The 19,082-nt window shown below is 39.3% G+C and overlaps 1 protein-coding gene across 6 annotated transcripts in view; it reads left to right on the top strand.

Moving 5' to 3' along the window:
• The window catches only part of KDM4C (lysine demethylase 4C), a 201,777-nt gene that overhangs the window by 7,321 nt on the left and 175,374 nt on the right, over positions 1 to 19,082 (top strand). For all 6 annotated transcript variants that reach the window (XM_033173902.1, XM_033173901.1, XM_033173908.1 and 3 more), the window contains exons 2-6: positions 566 to 636; positions 1,819 to 1,980; positions 8,847 to 9,022; positions 10,811 to 10,925; positions 14,514 to 14,707. In XM_033173902.1, coding sequence (XP_033029793.1) covers positions 1,837 to 1,980; positions 8,847 to 9,022; positions 10,811 to 10,925; positions 14,514 to 14,707 — 629 coding nt within the window. In that variant the 5' untranslated portion in view covers positions 566 to 636; positions 1,819 to 1,836. The remainder of the gene's footprint in view (positions 1 to 565; positions 637 to 1,818; positions 1,981 to 8,846; positions 9,023 to 10,810; positions 10,926 to 14,513; positions 14,708 to 19,082) is intronic.

The raw sequence follows: 19,082 nt of genomic DNA on the forward strand, positions 1-19,082 counted from the left end.
ATTTGGGATTTAATAATAATGACTTTACTATCAAAAGACAGAGATACAAACAGTTAACATCACCATTACACGTTTTTGCAAACAGTGCCATTTCAGTCCCCTAACAGTCTTCCAGAGCAGCTTTGGCAGATGAAGCTTCTCCCCTTTGCCACAGTTTTCTGTTGAGAAATATACCTGTAGAACAAGGTAGACTTTTTCTACCTGCACATTAGAAGTCAAAATAAATCTATTCTAATCAGGAGCTCCCCCCCCCCAATATTGTAACAATGAAACTTCTGTCAGTTTTCCGTTGCATGATGTCTGTTAGAATAAGTGTAATTTGTTTTCATATTACAGCATCTTTTTACAAACACTATTGAGTTCTTAACACTAGTTTTCATTAGTTATTTTTCTGGAGCTGCATGTTTCATCTGTCAATTATACTAAAAACTTTCGGAATAAAATAGTTATAAACTTAGATTGCATATTTTATTAAATTGATAAAAAATGTATTGCCATGTTTGCAAATATGTGAAAGTTTATTATTTATACACTTGCATTAATACAATTTATCTCTCTCCTGCAGTCTCCTGGTACATAAGTGGACAGTGACCTGTTTGTTCCGGTTGATGTAGAAGACAGGTGTCAAATCAGCAGGTAAAAACAATGTTTAACCTGTTCACAGCCTTTTTCCACCTCATACGCTTATTAGGAGTTTGTTAGAATGCCAAGTAATGTATTGTCTCCTAAGCTTTTCACTTTTGAACAGCAAATACATAAAAGGCTGCATATTTATTGTTGGACTTTTGTGCTCTGCTAAATCCTAAATTACTTATTTCATAAAGCAGGAGTTCATCCTATACGAGCAATGAATGATATTACTGCTAATGCTTTTTTTAAAAAAAATATGAGGAAGTTGCCTACATATGGTGGGATCTACATAAATCCCTATCCCCACCATGTGGGCAGAAACATGCCAGGGAATTGGAGTGTTGTGCAGTTTTCAGAACTTGCATTCCTTCATTCAGTGAAGGGCTGAATTGGACATGAAGTTGCACAGAGGAATTTGCATTCCACATAATGGCCTGGTTTGCTGAATGCCTGTACACTGAAGACAGGGCCAGTCTATGGGTGTCTGTGGAAATAATTTATTATTTTGAGGAGGAGGAGGATGGTCTGCTACTTGTAACTACAGGATATTTATTTGTATATTTATTGTCTTCATATGACTGAACCCCATGCATCATTACATGGTGCCAATGAAAAACAAATAACGGGCTGTGGCTGATAATGATGTATGGGATTGTGCATTTCAGAACTAAATTCTGCTTTATTTGTCCATTTAGCAATAATGGGTAAGGCACTTGAAAGACATACAGCTTTACTTTGTGCAGTTAACAATACTGTAGGACTCTAAACCAAATTAAAAACCCCTCATTACCTTTTACACAGAAACTGCCCGGGCTATGATAAATGCCAGACACAAGGATTGAAACCAGCCAGACTGTTTCACTAACGCTTATCAGTCAATAACAATGACACATATAAAACTAGAGTCTTTGAGGGTCTTGATCGAAACAGTGAATAACTTCTTTTATAAAATTCACCTTGGGATGTGTCTTCAACTTGAGTTGTGTTCCCAACATTGTTTCCTGTCCATTTTTGTTCCTAACCTTGTCTTCATAACCACATATTTGTGTTATGCACAAGCAGGAAAAAAGAGGCACAACATGATCAGCAGTTCGATGTAGTTGCATTGATATAATATATAAAGCATTTACAATATTTTTTTTACTGAAATACACTGCTGCATGACTAACAGTGTTTATGTTTTACCAGGCGTAAATCTGAGCAGCCATGGCTGCTCAATCCTTGGACCCTCCTCCAAACCCAAGCTGTAAAATCATGACTTTTCGGCCTACAATGGATGAGTTCCGGGACTTTAATAAGTACTTGGCTTACATGGAATCAAAAGGTGCTCATCGTGCTGGACTGGCAAAGGTAAATCCTTTAAAATGCTGTGTAGAGCAAAGAACCACTAATTTTGATACGTAACACTCCTTATAAAGTTCTCATAAATATTATACATACCATTATAAAGATCTGTCAGATAGCTAGTTAATGCTAATATGCAAATGACTTAAGAAACAATATATCACATGTCACAATGTGAATGAAGGGAAAAATACTGCCAAATATCAGGAAAATGTTGCATGGGTTTGGCTTTACCAATGACTGCCTGAAAAGGTTACACAACAATGTATATAAAATTCTGCATTTGTTGGGGGACAGAGTTGGCACTCTATTACTACAATGTATAAGCTACTCACTGATACATCCTGCAGTAAAAGAATAATGCATGAATATCCATTGTTTTTTGTTTTTTAATTGTCCATCGAAGCTGTGAGAAATTTACAAATTTTCCCAGCACCTTTTTATCTGATGGTAATTTTCCTCCAAGGCCAAGTGCTTTTTCAGTTTTGTTTCTTTTAGTATGTCTCTTTCTACCGGAAACAAATTAAAATACTGTATATTTGTTTGCACTTGTTCTTACATATTTACATCCCTGTTACATTCTGGGGGCTCAAAAGTACACGTGGAACATCCTTTGCTAGCAAGGATTCTTCATTCTCCTCTGTAGAAAAGACAGCAAGTGCATATTCTCAGGGGAATTTTTCTACAAAGTGAAATGCTTTGTAGATTTATATTAATACCTTGTTTGATACCTTGGTTTCATATATAATGTTAAAGGAACAACTCCCTTGGGTTATTGTTTTGCACACTGGAGACCTGTATCGTGAAGTATGCAGGTGTTTTCTGAAGGGGTGCAACACAATACTAATGAGATCTTGACTAAAGCTAGAGAAAGAACCAAACAAAACTGGCCTCCTGAGATCATATTGCTTCATAGTTGCAACCTAAAAATCATGTAGTATGTCTACAGTGATTATGGCATTTAATTTTATTATTATAATAGTAAGAGACAGCAGATGTAATATTCACCTTGGCTTTTCTTTGGCAGCTGAAATAAATCAATGGACTGACTATATATTATTTGATATAACACATGCAAACAAACTTGATATATATAGGTATATATTCTTGTTGCACTAAAATGTCCAAAGCCAAGAAACATGACACCAAAACAAAGAATAACCTTGATTTGCTTGATTGTGGTAATATCCATATTTTGTCCAATATTATACTGTATTGGAATTAGTAATGGATGCATTTGGATTCTGCCATTATAATGCAACAGTTAGGCTCTTTGGTCAGGGTAAAGTATGTTGTAATAATAGAGACAGGCAGTTTTTTTCCAGGGTCCTCGGTTCCTCCAGGCCTATTTCTAAAGTAAACACAGCATACTGATGTGTAATGCATGATGCAAAACAACATTTTATTAACGCATTGGCATTTTTATTTGAATATTGATTACTAAAACTTGTAATATGTCCTAGCAGCTATATAGTATGCAGTTTGAAAATTAAAACCAGAATTATTTTTTCTTTTAAAACGTCATATTTATCTGGTCTGTAGCTCATCAGTGAGAAGTGACTGTGTTAAAAGACTGCATACGGGGTTACAGTTTTTAATATAGTATGCATTTTTAGTAGTGACTGTATTCTTCTGGAAACCCTAGTCTATAATTCACAGAGAAAGGATCTTGAAAGTCACGCTTTAGGCTGCAATCCTATATACATTTACCTGGGAGAAAGTCCCATTGAGTTAAATGGGAATCACTTCTCAGTGGATTGCATTGTTAGAGGCTGAGTCTATTTATATTATTGTTAATACTATGGTTTTAAATTATATCAAGTATTTTTTATCAAAATATTCATAAAGTGGCTTACAAATGCAGCAAAACAGTAAAATAAGGTACATAATACTGAACAATAGAAGGACAATGAAAGCAGGCAACAGTCCAGCAGTTATGTTAAAAAGCAGAGAACAATAATTAATCAAGTACTACAGGAACACTGAAACAAATAAAGGTGCAGTTTTGTGATCCAAAGTTGATGAAGTAAGGATACATGCCTTTTGGTCGTAGGGGCCTCTTTTAACATTGACGGTGAAATATTATCATCAGTATAGAGTAGAATTTCAAGCATACAACATAATTTTAAATGATAACCTGCAGAGGGGCATCTACTTATCAAGCAGATTAAGTGGCCACCTGTGTTGTGCAATCAACATTTTGATTTGATTTATTGTATTTCTGTGCCGCTTTTCATTCAAATGAGTCTCATAGCAGCTTACAAACAATAAACAACACAATAACATAGTAAAGCATAATAGAACATCACAAATGCAACATAAATCATATGAGATAATTAACAAATCTTCAATAAAACAATTATGATCTAGAAAACACTTAGCTGAAAAGCAACTAAAAATAATTACAACAAAAGTCGAATTACATATTACAATGCAGCTTTCGTAATCTGTAAAACAATACTAACAACATTAACAAAATAGCAACAACAACAAAAAAGCTAAGCACTGTTAATTTGAGACACATGCTCTACACGCCTCGGTGACTCTTTTCATTTCGTTAAAATATACATAATATACACATAGTGCTTGTTGTTAAGCCAGGACAGCCAGATGCTGCACTGGCTGGTATCCTCAGGAAGTGGGCCATGGTGGAGATGAAGGGGCCTACCACCAATGGAAAGGTTGACTGGGTAGCCTGCCCAGGTGCCATTGATGAGGAGCTTGCAAACATCCCTCTCAATCATCAGGAGATCCATCCCCACTCAACCCTGTCCTTCAGGAGTGGCAAGTCATGGCTGCACTCTGTGTAGAGGTTGACCAGGAGGTCCAGCAGTGCCTCCATGCTCGGGATGCTCTTGTTGCACCATGGCTCATCTGCCAGCAGCACCTTCAGCTTCTTCAGCTGAACCTTGGCCTATATGGTAGCAGAAGATGAGGTTGCCGGTGGAGGGAGGGAGTGGGGCAGCTAGCTGAATCCACCAAGCAGTAAGGAGATGCCATGATAAAGATGCTGAGAGAGCCTCAGCAGGAACCTGGTGGCTCACAGCTGTTGACTTGAAGCTGCACCTCGTTCTCTGCGTCCAGGCCGCTACCCATGGAAGGCATGAAGCACAGGGCATCAGTTGGCGAGAATGGAAGATGAGAGGTGTGGGGGTGGGCTGAGGAGCTGGAGAGTGTGGAAATGGGGATACTTCCATCTCCATGTCTTTGGGCTTGCTCAGCTTCTGCTCATTGGGCTTCTGGTGCTGTTTTTGCAGAAGCCATCTACTTGGTGACCTTGGACCAGTTATCTCTGTATTGTTTTTCCATTCAGAACCAGGTTTTTTTTAAAACTATATAATGTATGACTCATAATGCTGATATTCTTTGGGATGCAAACTGACTCAATATGTTTTCATAGGTAGTAGAGTACAGTGGTATGTTGTTAAGTATAAATTCTCAGAAATTTATTCATGTTGCCTCCAAGAGAAGATACTATGAGAATTAAAATAGTTTGAGCTTTGTGGCCTTAAAAAAATCATCATTGACCTTGAGTTAAAGAAAAGCATGCAAATGTTGTTAAAATATTCACACCGTGTAGCCCAAATCACAAGTGCATGCTTAATAGTCATGAAAATGAGAATTGCTATGCACATATTTGATTTTTATGCATACATCTTAAATGCACGGTTTCGCTACTTCCCTAAGCAACATTTAGTTCCTTTTCAAGTGTGCATACATTTTCTGAAAATTTGTGGAATAAATACTTGTGGAGAGCATTTTACATAGGGCTTGCTGATCAGAAGGTTAGTGGTTCGAATCCCCGCTACGGGGTGAGCTCCCGTTGCTCGGTCCCTGCAGTTGCTCGGTCCCTAGCAGCTCGAAAGCACATCAGAGTGCAAGTAGAGAAATAGGTACCGCTCCGGCGGGAAGGTAAACGGCATTTCTGTGCGCTGCTCTGGTTCGCCAGAAGCGTCTTAGTCATGCTGGCCACATGACTTGGAAGTTGTATGCCGGCTTCCTCAACCAATAAAGCGAGATGAGCGCAGCAACCCCAGAGTCGTCTGCGACTGGACTTAATGGTCAGGGGTCCCTTTACCCTTTACCTTTTAAATGGCTAAAGATTCTGTCATATGTTTTTACCTGATGTACATACATGAAGAGATGTACTGATTTCAAGATTTTACTTGCCTACATTTTCACAATTTCTTTGTAAGTGGCAACATCTTTTGCTGAAATTAATTTTGTCATGTATTTTAGACTTGTGCAGTTTAATGTAAATACAATCCAGTCTGAAAGCATTTAAAAAAGACCTTCAATGTATTAATGTTTACCTAGAAAATAAATCAATGATGGATTTAGGGTGGTGTGAGCAGCCCCCCCAGTGTGCTGAGCCAAGGGGGTGCATCATCATCATCATCCCTTTATTTGTACAGATAATATACAGGTAAATATATGGGTAAACTGTACCAAAAGGAATCATTATGAAAATAAGAAATACTTGGGCGGGGGCACCAAATTTTGCCCTTGCTCAGGGCACCATATTACCAAAGTCCACCCCTGAAGAAATTCAGGCTTTTTGTCAACAAAAGAAAAACTTGTGACCGTATAGCAGCATCCCTCAAGGCACTGATCAAGTGTGCTCAAGCTTTGTTCCGTGGCTGTAGACTACTTTTGGTCTTGGTCCAGAGCCCCAGAATATGGAAAACCTTATCTAAATTTTGTAGACCAGTGGTGTCAGGAAACCCCCCTCCCCGCAATTGGCGGGATCGCGAGAGCGTTTGCAGTATAGGGAACCTCCGGTGCATTTCACCAGCTCGTCCTCCCCCTCCTCCGCCGGAAGCTCCCATTCCTCCAGTGGGGAGGGGGACTCAGAGGCAGGAAGGCGGTGCAGGGGCTCTGACAGGATCGCAGAGCCTCAGCGCCAAGGGGAAAGTGGGGAACGGGGTCAGGTTCCCACACTCCGAGGGTACAGGCCGGAAGGACGCGGAAGGGGGAGGCGGGGGTTCAGAATCCCGCGCCTCTTTTGCTGGACAAAGAACAGGAAGGGCTCATTCCTGGACTCTGCGGAGGGATGAGATGGACGTTTGATCTTTTGCTCCACTGTATATAGCTGTGCACAGTAAAGAAATTAGTTTTTAGAAGTTCTGCGTCTGGCGCGTTACTCATGTAACTTGTAAGGACGTTCAGTTACTCACTGAACGTCCTTACAAGTGGTCTTCAGCATGTCAAGAGTCAGGACTCACTTGGCACAGGGCACAAACTTCCAAGAGTGCAGGCCTGTGCAACGTGGAGGGTTGGGCTAGCAGGGGGAAGAATGCTGTTAAAGTATACAGTTTGTCCACATACTTACAAGTACCGTTCTATCAAGCAGTGTATCTGTCCATGAGCCTAGGCCAACAAACACAATCCTTACACAGTCCAGACTACAGTTGTATCACAAGAAGAAATTTAAGTTCCACTAGTTGAGAGCCGTTGTAATTTGCAAGTTAAGTCACATGTATAAAACACACCGTTTATTTCTTTAAAATATTCCTGAGCAAGTTACAATTAAAATACAAATCCCTGTTCTCACTACAACCATGTATGAAAGCAAGGCAGATAAATTTAACCAGACAAACAGTAAAAGGCAACATATTATTAAAGAATTAAGCCATAAATTGTTCTGGTAAATCACTCATTTTGGTGAAGAGAAGCACTGAGGCCAACAGTTTCTAGTCCAAATGACAATTAGCTGATGCATGGAAGATAATTCAAAACTCATGTAAAACACAATACAGTTCACATGAATTGTGATTGTGCGTGGGTCTGGTCCTGTCCACTACTAGAAAGTATTCCCTGCCAGGTTTTCATTTAAGTAATGCAGTCCTTTACCCAAAAATATTCTCGCCCCTCCTTTACCTCGTATCTGAATTTCCTGCCCTTTAATTTGTCCTAGGATCGCTTTCCAATCCTCTGGCTATCAGAAAAGCTATTCTTGTCCCAAGAGCCCCGTGTGAGGTTTTAATCACTTGCAAACTGACAACTTTTCCTTCCTTTACAGAAATCGATCTGCAAGTGTTCCAAGTGCTTTTGTCCCCAGAGTACTTGGAACATTGGTGAATGTTTTGTGCCATTATGGCATCTCAGCCAATTAGTTTAATATTCACTGCCACAAACAAAATGCAATAGAGAATGCCTGACAGTTCTTTTATAAAACATATTTATCATTGCATAATAAATATGTAATAGAGTTAGCGTAGGTTGGCCTTTATTCATAATTTGAAGTTAACACAAATATTAGCCTGTGGCCATTACGCCACTGTTATTTTCACCTTCTTTTTCTATCATGCATGAGGTAATATTTAACGCAAAGTAACACATTTTTCAGAAATTAAAACCCAGGATCAAATATTCGCTCTGTTGAAACATTGGGCACTGTGGCTGCAGGCCAGGGGTATCTAACCTGTGTCCCTCCATATCTTGTTGGACTCCCAACTCCCATCAATCCCATGGCCAATGGTCAGGGATCACAGAAGTTATAGTCGAGCAATATTTGGCAGAGATTATCTGCCCTTATTATGGACCAAATAATGCACATTTAGCAAAGCTTTTGACTCCCCCTTGAGATATAGCAAGAAGCTTTGACACTGATACTATAGAGCAGGGGGCTGCTGTTCAAATAAAACAAATAGAAAATTCCACTGGTATGCAGCATTCTGGCAACTAATATCTCTCATTAGGCCACCAAATCTACTGGCTTTACATGAATGTTGAGTTTTCCAGATAATACTGCTGGCTTTCCTTATATAGAATTTCATTAAATGTACCGGTAACTCTTTGTTTTCATCCTTTTAAACCTTCTTTTAAGTTACACTGGCTGCTGTTAACATGCTGTTCCTCTAAATTTCTAGGTGATTCCCCCCAAGGAGTGGAAGCCAAGAAAATGCTATGATGACATTGATTCTCTGATTATACCAGCTCCAATTCAACAGATGGTTACTGGGCAATCAGGACTCTTCACTCAATACAACATTCAGAAAAAGCCAATGACTGTGAAGGAGTTTCGGCAACTTGCCAACAGTGACAAGTAGGTATAGTCATTCAGTGCCACCACAAGGTGGAGATTATGTGGCTGCACGCTTAGGTTGCAGTTTTACTTTAGAGTGATTAAGTCATGTATACTGTAGGTAATCTATAGATTGCAGTTTATGGTTTCTAAATAAAAGCTATAGTTTAAGAATGCATACAGATGCATACTTACGCTCACGTGTGCATTTCCCCCCAATAAAATTCAATAACATTACTTAATACTTAGCTTCTAAGGGTTAATAAGGGGACGCGGGTGGTGCTGTGGTGTAAACCACTGAGCCTTGGGCTTGCCGATCAGTAGGTCGGCGGTTCAAATCCCAACGACGGGGTGAGCTCCCGTTGTTCGGTCCCACCTCCTGCCAACCTAGCAGTTCGAAAGCATGTCAAAGTGCAAGTAGATAATAGGTACCGCTCCGGCGGGAAGGTAAATGGCGTTTACGTGCGCTGCTCTGGTTTCGCCAGAAGCGGCTTAGTCTTGATGGCCACATGACCCGGAAAAACTGTCTGCGGACAGGCGGCTCCCTCGGCCAGTAAAGCGAGATGAGCACCACAACCTCGGAGTCGTTTGTGACTGGACTTAACTGTCAGGGGTCCTTTACTTTTTAAGGGCTAATAAAAACACATTCCTCATATTTTTACACTTCCACTTTTTCTGCAAACCCTCCATGCAGGCTGTTCTGCAGACAATTTCTATTTTCAAGGTCACACAGCTTTTGGAGATAGGGTATGTTTCACTTTAGAAACTATTTTGATATATCTTTTATATTATTGGTTCTTTGGTAGGAGGCTGCCTTAAACTATTAGAAAATAAGCTGATAACCGCATTTTGATTTCAATTTAGAAGCAATAGGTGACCTTGAATGTTGTCAGCCTTCTTGCACAGTTGGACTTCCTCTCCTCCTGCTTGCAGTGCTGGTGTTTTCCCCAAAATCTAATCTGGATGGTTGGGGAAATCTTCTGGAGCAGATTGGAGGGCTGCAGGGGGCTGCAGAAGGAAAGGAAACTCCTATTGCATCTGCTGGAGGACTGTTGGCTATTGCCCGCTGTGTTGCCAGACAAAAGACCTTTCAGCAAAGCAAAGCTAGCAGCTCTTGTTAAGTCAAGTGAAATATGGATTATCTTAATGCTACTTTTAAGAGTGTTGCAAGAATTACTTTTATTCCAAAAATTCCAATATTTGGTTATGGTTCATATATAGCATCTAGTATCTAACTCCTGTATCTGGTTTTCTACATTTGTGATATTGAAGATAAGCCCACTAAAAACAGTCAGAGAAGAAATATGGTATTATATGAGACTGCATAGATTATAGGAAATGGCATATGCAATTTGCTCAAAAGGCCTGTAGTACAACACAATGTGAATGGAATGAGACAAATAGAGGAATGCATACAAACTTTTTTAATGCTATTTTTTCGCACTCTGGTTTTATTTATGTACTTTAGCTAGAAGTGCTTCAAAATTATCTGTCTGCGTTGGCATAGTGTGGTTGAGGGTTAGGAGAACAAAAACACCAAGTCGTCTAGCACCATTTGTTGGCTTGGAGAGTTCAGCCAGTTGTTGATATTAGTTGGTAATAGAGCCAGATTCTTGGGATTTTCAGTACAATAGATAAACTTTGAAGGAAGACTCCCCTCCCCATAAATAATATCTAAAGTTCCTTGTTCACTTCATGTGTGATAACATGTCACCCCTGATAACCATCACATAAGTTTTACAAGACACACAGTGCATTTATAACTACTGACCTTTTGTAACTATTTCCTTTCTTCTTCTCCCTTTACAGATATTGTACCCCAAGACATTTAGACTATGAAGACTTGGAGCGTAAATACTGGAAAAATCTAACTTTTGTGGCACCGATCTATGGAGCTGATATTAATGGAAGCATATATAAAGAAGTAGGCTCTCTGTTCAGTCATTCCTTAAAAAATAGCTGAAGTTGCATCGTTAAATAGTTTGACTATTATCTGATTTCAATTTATTTCAGGAACATTTGTAACATGCAAAGGAATGCAAAGGGAAAAGTTGTTAGAGAAGTCTTGATAGCTATGCAACTTTAGGAGGGAACAATTGGTATATGGCATGTATATTTTCTTCATCCACCAGGTGGCGGCCTTGTACAAGAAAACATTTTCGTGTGTGTTGTGCTGTTTAGAATCTAAATCTCTCATATTTATTCAAATTAGGGATTTTCATGTATTCAATAAGGATGGATAAAATACAGTCTGTCTAGAAATGAGGCAATGGAAGGAGCAAAAGTGCTTGGTGTAATTATTTCCTCATGAGAAGCCATATGTGATAAATGAAATATTTGAATTGTGTTATCAAAAGTAAAAGCAATGCAGAAGACTTAATGGAAGCAGTGTAGTTTCAACATTATATTATGGCTTTCCCCCATAAAGCTTCCTTTAAAAAAAAATCCAACTAGAATATTCCAGTATTCCAGCCAGTCATTCCATTGTGATGCTGCATATTACGCATGATAAAAATGTCTGAATTCTTTAAACTAGAGTGGCATTAAAATCAGTGCAAAATCTGTAGAAAACAACCCCTCTGTTTATAAAGTCAGTGAGTCAAGGAGCTATTTGGAATCATCCCGAGCATTTTTTTGACATTTTGCTTTGGAGAGCCGAGCCCTGTGCCATATATAATACAGGATTCTGCTTTTTAAAGTGGTTTCCCAGGTGTTATAGGAAACTGCTGTTTGAGTAGCACAACTTCAAAGCCCCCTTGGATTTATGGAAGCTTGCACCAGTTGTTAGCCACTAGTGTCCAGGAAACATATACTATTTCCTAGTTGGTACATTCACACAGAAATAGTTCACACTTGTTGATATGATGGAAACAAAGGCAGGTGAAAGCAGAGAATCTAATTCAGGGGTCAGCAAACTTTTTCAGCAGGGGACCGGTCCACTGTCCCTCAGACCTTTCTTTGAAAGAAAAGAATTCCTATGCCCACAAATAACCCAGAGATGCATTTTAAATAAAAGCACACATTCTACTCATAACACCAGGCAGGCCCCACAAATAACCCAGAGATGCTTTTTAAATAAAAGAACACATTCTACTCATGTAAAAACACGCTGATTCCCGGACTGTCCGCAGGCCAGATTTAGAAGGTGACTTGAGCCGGATCCGGCCCCTGGGCCTTAGTTTGCCTACTCATGATCTAATTGTTGCTGTATAAAGTGCAGGGACTGGCACTAGAGAGCTAGAGGGCAGAACTGGAGGGCTGGATGCCCCAGGTGAATGCTTGAATGAAATTAGATATATTTGAGCCATGCAAGGACAGAAGGATAATGAGATTTAATAAATGGAGGAGTTAGGGAGAAGTGGAAATATTGAAATGCCAGTAATAGCCTGGCACAGGATTCCTAACTGTCACCATGACCTGAAGGTGTGCTGTTGTCATTAGACCAAATTTCCCAGCTCAACGGGGCATGGATTTTGGGTTGCTGCTCCTCCCTGCAGGGAAAATACTATGATTGTCATGGGTTGTTGAAGCAAGCAACTTTGATTCCTTAGAGCAGTGTTTCCCAACCTCGTGCCTCCAGCTGTTTTTGGACTACAACTCCCACCAGTGGTCAGGGATGGTGGGAATTGTAGTCCGAAAACATCTGGAGGCACAAGGTTGGCAAACACTGCCTTAGAGCCCTCTCAATAAAGGACCAAATATTGATTAATTTATTTAAGGGAATTCCTGGTTCCTAACTCACCTGAGTAAAATAACAAAGATCGAAAGTAGGCTAAGTTAGCATCTAGCTGGGCTGCAGCAGTCTACTCATGTGGATGTACCACAAGACCGAACAAATGCTAGCAGGCCTTTGAGGAGAATCACAGAGACTGAACTGTGGAACAGCCTGTTGGAGAGAGATGGAACAACATGGTCTCAGGGTGGGTGGGGAGGTGGACTTTGTTTCAGGGGGAGAGGCATCTGAGACAAATAACTGAAGCTGGGGGCGGCGGGGGGGGGGAGAAGCTTCAGAACAAAAGGTAGCATGCTAACCAACAAGTTGCAATATTCCCAAGTTTCCTGCAACAGTTTTACGTGGACAGTCTTGGGGCAGCGGTGAACCTCATGTGCCAATCAAGTTAAGGGATTCTAAGTTCATACTGTTTTGGACTTGAGTTTCAGAGGTGCCTCATATGAGAAATGAGGGTGGAGGGAGTGCAAGCTGGAAGGCAATTTTTGTTTGCCAAGGTAAATCAAACTGAACTGAGGCTCGTGCTTTCATTTAAAGTTTCATTTAGAATACATGTGTAGTTTTTGCACTTCTCAGTCCCTTGAAGTAAGATGTCTCAATGGCATCTATCCAATTAAGTTATTCTCTGAAATTAATGGATCATAGTTAGTCAACAGCCATTCATTTCATTGTGGCCACTCTGAGTATGACTGGCACTGGACACAACCCAATGACTGCAGCCAATCTATGCTAAGTCTTGCTTCCTCTGTACTGCTTGCAAAGAGCATGTAATTGTTGCAATTTACCTAAAGCTAAAAGAGTGCCTGCTGAATTATTATTATTATGAAACTCCTCAAAAATAACCAAGGTAGTTCACAGGGCATAATGAAGATTGTCCATCCCAGTAATTGCCTTCAATGTCTGGTAGTCAGAGGTATATGACCCCTAAATTTAGTGATATTTTGATGTCAGAGTTAATGTATTTATAGAAAATAGGTTTATCAATAGTTATCTAATATTTTATGGGGTGAGTGAGGAACGGGGGAAAGTTTAAACAGAGGATTAAAGATAGGGTATAAACTCATGCTTTTATTTCTAGAAAGCTGCAAAATCAAAGCAAACCTTTCTTTCGTGATTTACTGTGGTAATAACTGCACTTCTTGAAAGCACTGATAGCATTGTATTTCATGGATATAACTGTCTGTTTTGTTTACTGATGAAGTCTTCTTCTGTACACTTGGAAATATCCTAAGGTAGTAGCTGTCATTTAGAACAAATTGTGGAGTTCTACAAAGAAAGCTGAACTATGGAGTTCTTAATAACAGACATATTTTTCTTAGGTTTTGTCTAGTCTAGTGCAACAGATCTGTGTGTGTTTTCTGCTACAAAAAAGGTAGAAAGTTTAAGGAGCTATTGCATTTGCACCTTATTTCATAATTGGCCACTACAGTACAGTGCTTAACTCCTATTCCTGTTATGTTTTTTTGTTTAAAAGTATACCTAGTTCAAGAGATACAATACTGAAATGACACTGCTTGAGCAAAGAGTAGTTCCTACTAATGTTGAAATAGTAACTGCTGCTAAGAGACTGATTTTGTTTTTAACATGCATCTGAATCCATCCTTTGTCCTATATCCAAATAAACAGTCACCCTCAAGTCCTGTGGGACAGCTCTCTTTTGTCTTGAATTTTGCCCTCTCAGTGAAAAGCTGATGGTGCAAGTTTGCTTTTGTTCATATCTCCACCCCCCCCTTTTATTTTTTTTTGACATTAATCAGTTGTGTCCCCATATTTTCCTTTCAGAATGTTAACGAGTGGAATATTGCTCATCTTAATACTATACTGGATGTCGTAGAAGAAGACTGCGGAATCTCAATTGAGGGAGTCAACACCCCGTATCTGTATTTTGGCATGTGGAAGACAACGTTTGCATGGCATACTGAAGATATGGATCTCTACAGCATTAATTACCTCCACTTTGGGGAACCGAAATCCTGGCAAGTTAACTCTTTAGGAAAATCAGTTTTCCAAAATATTTATTGGTTTCTGAAGGTTAAGCAGGCATTTGTTTCAGGGCACTGTATGTGAATAACAGAAGGATCCAGCCCAGTCGGAAATGTGTGAAACATCTGGAGTTTGAGATTTGTGAGAAAAGAAGAATGCATTAAAGTAGAGCTGGGCAACCTGTGGCCCTCCAGATGTTGTTGGGACTCCACCTCCCATCAGTCCTAGCCAGCGTGGTCAGTACTGTAGTCAGGGATGATGGGAATTTCAGACTAGTAATGTTTGCAGAGCCATAGTAACATAGTGAGCTGCCTTATACTATTAGGCCATCTGGCTCAGCATTGGCAGTGCCTCTCAGGGTTTCAGGTGGGAGTCTCTCTTAACTCTACCTGGAGATATCGAGGATTGAACCTGTGACCTTCTGCACGCAAAGCAGATGCTCTACCACTGAACTGCAGCTCTTCCCCAATGGCTTCCAATCCTTCTCTTAAATGTTGGAATAACTTCTTTTTAAAGGCAGAATCCAATAGATCAGTGATATGCAAATTAAAAGGCCTGAATGCAGGCTATAAATCTTACCGATTTTTTTTTTTTAAGCTGCTCCACCTGCTGTCATTGGCTGGTTCCTGTGATATCACAGAATGCTTAGCTCCTGCCAAGGCATTAAGTTGTTGGTAACAAAGGTCTAGGGACACAATGGGCAATCAGATGGTGGAAGGAGATACAGATAAATTAGGAAGCTGCAGTATCACAACAGTAATCAGCTGTGAGGCTGTGTGCCAGAGAGGACATATAATAAATGAACGCATGAGAACTAAAAAGACATTACAAGTACACAACATACGCATGTTTGGCCATGTTTCTCCAGTGAAACTCAGAGAGCTGCAGATGATATTCCACTAAGTTTTACTCCATGTAACCCCACTAAAATTAATAAACATGACTAAGCTAGGTCCATTAATTTCAGTGGTCTGCATAAAACTTACTTCGATAGCACCCTGTACATTTTAATTTAAATATATATATATATCTAGTATAGCTAAAGGCACCAAAGTAAGCTTTCTGGGAAGTAAGTTACAGTCAAAGGCATGGGGTTTATTTCCGAGGTCAAATATTTGAATCTGGGAATAAGATACAGTGGTGCCCCGCTAGACGAATGCCTCGCTAGACGAAATCCCGCTAGACGAAGGCATTCGTCTAGCAGAAGGCTGCCCCGCAAGACGAATTTGTCTATGGGGCTGCCTTGCAAGACGAATTTTTTTTTTTCGTCTAGCGAAAACCGCGGTTTGAATTGGTTCTTCGCTAGACGAAAAAAACCGCTAGACGAAAATACTCGCAGAACGAATTATTTTCATCTAGTGGGGCACCACTGTAGTTTCTGCATTCTCTGTAAAGGAAGCTGAATATTGTAATGCAGTGGTATTGATATTAATGGCATTGTGCTTTAGATTCTTTTTTTAAAATTGTATGAGTGCCACAGTTGTGTGACCTTGCACCACCAATACTTCCCTTTCAGTCGTATTTAGATGAGAATGAAGCACCAAGCACTAAACAAATATGTAGCACTTCTTCCTTGCAGAACTACGAGTGTGTTGACCAGTTTCTATTTCAAGGCTAATTGCTTTCATTTAAATGGGCAAAAAAGCTATTATTTTCCTGACAGTAATGATGTACAGCACTCTAGGTTCACATCATTGGTGTAAAATATGTTTGGGGTTTTCATTTTTAATTGTATGCATTGATTTGAAATGATTGATTTTTATAAACTGAACTGTATTGTAACTCCAGTAAAGAAAAGCACCCTTTTCAGATAATGCAGCTGAACATTTTAAAAGTAGGTAGCTCAAATTTAAATATCAGTTTTATTCAATGATAGTCAAAATATGATACAATAAATACAATATTCATATAATGTAATATGGAAACTACAGGTATATGTTTATTATCACGTTACTAAAACAGATTTCAGATTTATTTTATTCCAGTGCATTAAACTAGTACCGGTATCTAAGAATAAAAATGCAGTTTAAATGTTACATTGGAAACGTGGGAAACACTTGGCTGTGGATTCATCCCTGCAGTTGTAGTATAACATTTGAAGTGCCTAAATGGTATAGGATGGCAATCCTGAGTATTTGGTAAAGAAATATTACGCTTGGATAGTCCTAGAGGTCACTTAGTGATCCGATGGGTTGTTTATTTCCCATAGTTTTGCAGCAATAAAAAATGGAGGCTAAACATACCCGGAGGACTCCTATAAATACACATCAGAAATTGTAAGGCACCTTTTCCTACTAGAGATCTTGGAAACCCATTTCTCAAAGCTGGAGTTGCCTTAAACCACATGAAAACAGGAAGTAGCCTCCTTTTATTTATACCCCCTTTTCATTATTGTCTTCTAGAACCTGAATGCTTTGATCATACAATAAAAAAGATTAAGACTGCAACCCTAACTTTACTTAAAGGTAAAGGTAAAGGGACCCCTGACCGTTAGGTCCAGTCGCGGATGACTCTGGGGTTGCGGTGCTCATCTTGCGTTACTGGCCGAGGGAGCCGGCGTACAGCTTCCGGGTCATGTGGCCAGCATGACTAAGCTGCTTCTGAAGAACCAGAGCAGCACACGGAAATGCTGTTTACCTTCCCGCCGGAGTGGTACCTATTTATCTGCTTGCACTTTTTGGGGTGCTTTCAAACTGCTAGGTTGGCAGGAGCAGGGACCGAGCAATGGGGGCTCACCCCGTAGCAGGGATTCGAACGACCGATCTTCTGATCAGCAAGCTTACTTTACTTACCTTGGAGCAAACCCCATTGAATTCAATAGGGCTGATTTCTGATTAGACATGGTTATGATTGTGCTTTATACCATTCTCCCTAGGCACCCCTGTTGCATTGGCTTCTTGGTATCAGTTGGAACAGAAATGCAAGTTCATCTTGCTTTACTGGCTGCTGCATTTAATTTTGGTGTTGACTCACTTTTATGCTTAGAGTCCTTTTAATAAATGGTTGTGATGCCTCAGATTCAGATACATGTTCATTGAAATGAGCTTACTTTCAAATTCAACAAATTTTATACCCAGCTGTAGCAGAGCAGAGACTATGAACTTTGTAAAATTATGTCACAATATTTCACAAAATTACAGAATATACAATATATATTCTAACAACAACACCCCAAAGAGCTAAATTATTTGCTTAAGCAGTTTATGTTCATGTTAACTGTCTATGAACACACATACAGAAATGTTCTTTGGGACTTCATGCTTCGTCTGAAAAATCATATATTGTACTAAATATGGAAGAGGGGTTTTGTGGTTTTTTTGCTTGAGTTTTTCTAAAGGTCCATTAGTTACTTATGAAGGACAATACATTCAATCTGTTTGTCGCCCAGTGAGAGTTGCTACTTCAGCTTATGGTCAAGTATGGGTTCCATTAGTCCCAAAGTAAGTTTGATGAAAAACATTGTTCCAAAAGAGAAATGTTTTTAAGAGCCATTTGGACATATATTCTGTAAATTACCTTACCAGTAATTTAGGGTGAACAGTGTTCTGGAGTAGACACATACACACACAGGCAATCAGTGCTTCCAATCATCTGGAACAGTGGTTTCCTTACATAATCATTTCTGTGTGCAATCCAATTCAGTTAAAATGAGTGGAACTTTTAATATTCAAATATATGCAAATAAGTGAACTTAAATCCTAATCACCCTTTTTTCTGTATGGAAATAACACTTTGAAAGGGGGCAAATTGAAAAGAAGTATTGAGGAACTAGGGTGCTTGAATAGGTGGTATTCAGTGTTATTTATATAACGACCAATAACCACACCCTCTTATTTCATTTATTTAAATAATCCATGGGCAATGGTTTCCCCCTTCGTGCTCTTTTTGGTAATACTTTATATTACAGTTTTAATAGACATATACACAGTTTCAACAGAGTTATACTGTACAATTGAAACTACATTTTTAGCATGAATCTGATGGAACTGACTCTAAAGTTGTGTCATAATACAGTTGTTAGTTTTTTATGGCGCCACAAATCTCTTACTGTTTTTGCTTCAAGAGAGTGAGGCAACTACCCCACTGGAAATTCTTGCATTTTTAGCATAATTAACAGAGACAATGTGAATTTATTTTGCCTGTGAGTTTGATTCATATTCTTCCACTATAAAATAATGGAATCCATAGATGTGATGGAAAAGCCTTTGTTGAGAAGTTTTTGATAACATGAATCACCTATCATGTCGGCTTGCATATCTGGGATAGGTATCTCAAACTAATGTTTGGATAATAATAAAGAAAGCCAGGTTCTGGTAACTAAATATCAAAATTTAGAAGGGGTGTGGGGGGTGTGGGAAAGCATAAATC

The sequence above is a fragment of the Lacerta agilis genome, chromosome 16 (genome assembly GCF_009819535.1).
Source record: "Lacerta agilis isolate rLacAgi1 chromosome 16, rLacAgi1.pri, whole genome shotgun sequence".
NCBI lineage: Eukaryota > Metazoa > Chordata > Lepidosauria > Squamata > Lacertidae > Lacerta > Lacerta agilis.